The 532-nt window shown below is 69.7% G+C and overlaps 1 protein-coding gene across 1 annotated transcript in view; it reads left to right on the top strand.

Annotated features, from left to right (window-relative positions):
* PWP2 (PWP2 small subunit processome component) overlaps window positions 1–532 on the top strand; it is a 14585-nt gene that overhangs the window by 7053 nt on the left and 7000 nt on the right. The window contains exon 13 of the mRNA XM_077755432.1: window positions 84–234. Within this exon, the coding sequence (XP_077611558.1) occupies window positions 84–234 (151 nt within the window). The remainder of the gene's footprint in view (window positions 1–83; window positions 235–532) is intronic.

The raw sequence follows: 532 nt of genomic DNA, 5'->3' as shown, positions 1-532 counted from the left end.
CCACACAGCCCAGGGGCAGCAGGACCTTGTGTGCAGCACCCTCGGGGCGGCGGCCCCTTCACGCCCCCTCTCTGCTGCGACAGGTCCTGTCTGGCCACGAGGGCCCCATCAGCAGCCTGTGCTTTAACCCGGTGAGGTCAGTCCTGGCCAGCGCCTCCTGGGACAGGACGGTGCGTCTGTGGGACATGGCGGACAGCTGGAGGACCACGGAGACTCTGGGCCTGACCTCGGATGGTGGGTGTGTGGGCAGGGGGTGTGCGGGCGGGCAGACGTTCTCGCACAGGGAGGGAGGCTGGTCCAGGGCCAGCCATCTAGGCCANCGCACACTTGCTTACTCGCCTGCTGGTCTGGAGAAGCAGCGGCGCTGTCGGGCCGAGCCTCAGGGAGGACACCGGGGTGCCCTTGGCTGGGAGGCCCTGCCACCCGGGGTCCGGCCATCTGCCCCGCACGCGTGACCCTTGGGACTTGTGGCCTGTGCCGTGGCTTCGGCCACCCCGCGGGGCTCAGGTTCGTGTGTTTAGCAGGCTGCCGG

This window comes from Crocuta crocuta, unplaced genomic scaffold, assembly GCF_008692635.1.
Source record: "Crocuta crocuta isolate KB4526 unplaced genomic scaffold, BGI_CrCroc_1.0 scaffold675, whole genome shotgun sequence".
Lineage (NCBI taxonomy): Eukaryota > Metazoa > Chordata > Mammalia > Carnivora > Hyaenidae > Crocuta > Crocuta crocuta.
This window is presented reverse-complemented; position numbering and strand designations above follow the sequence as displayed.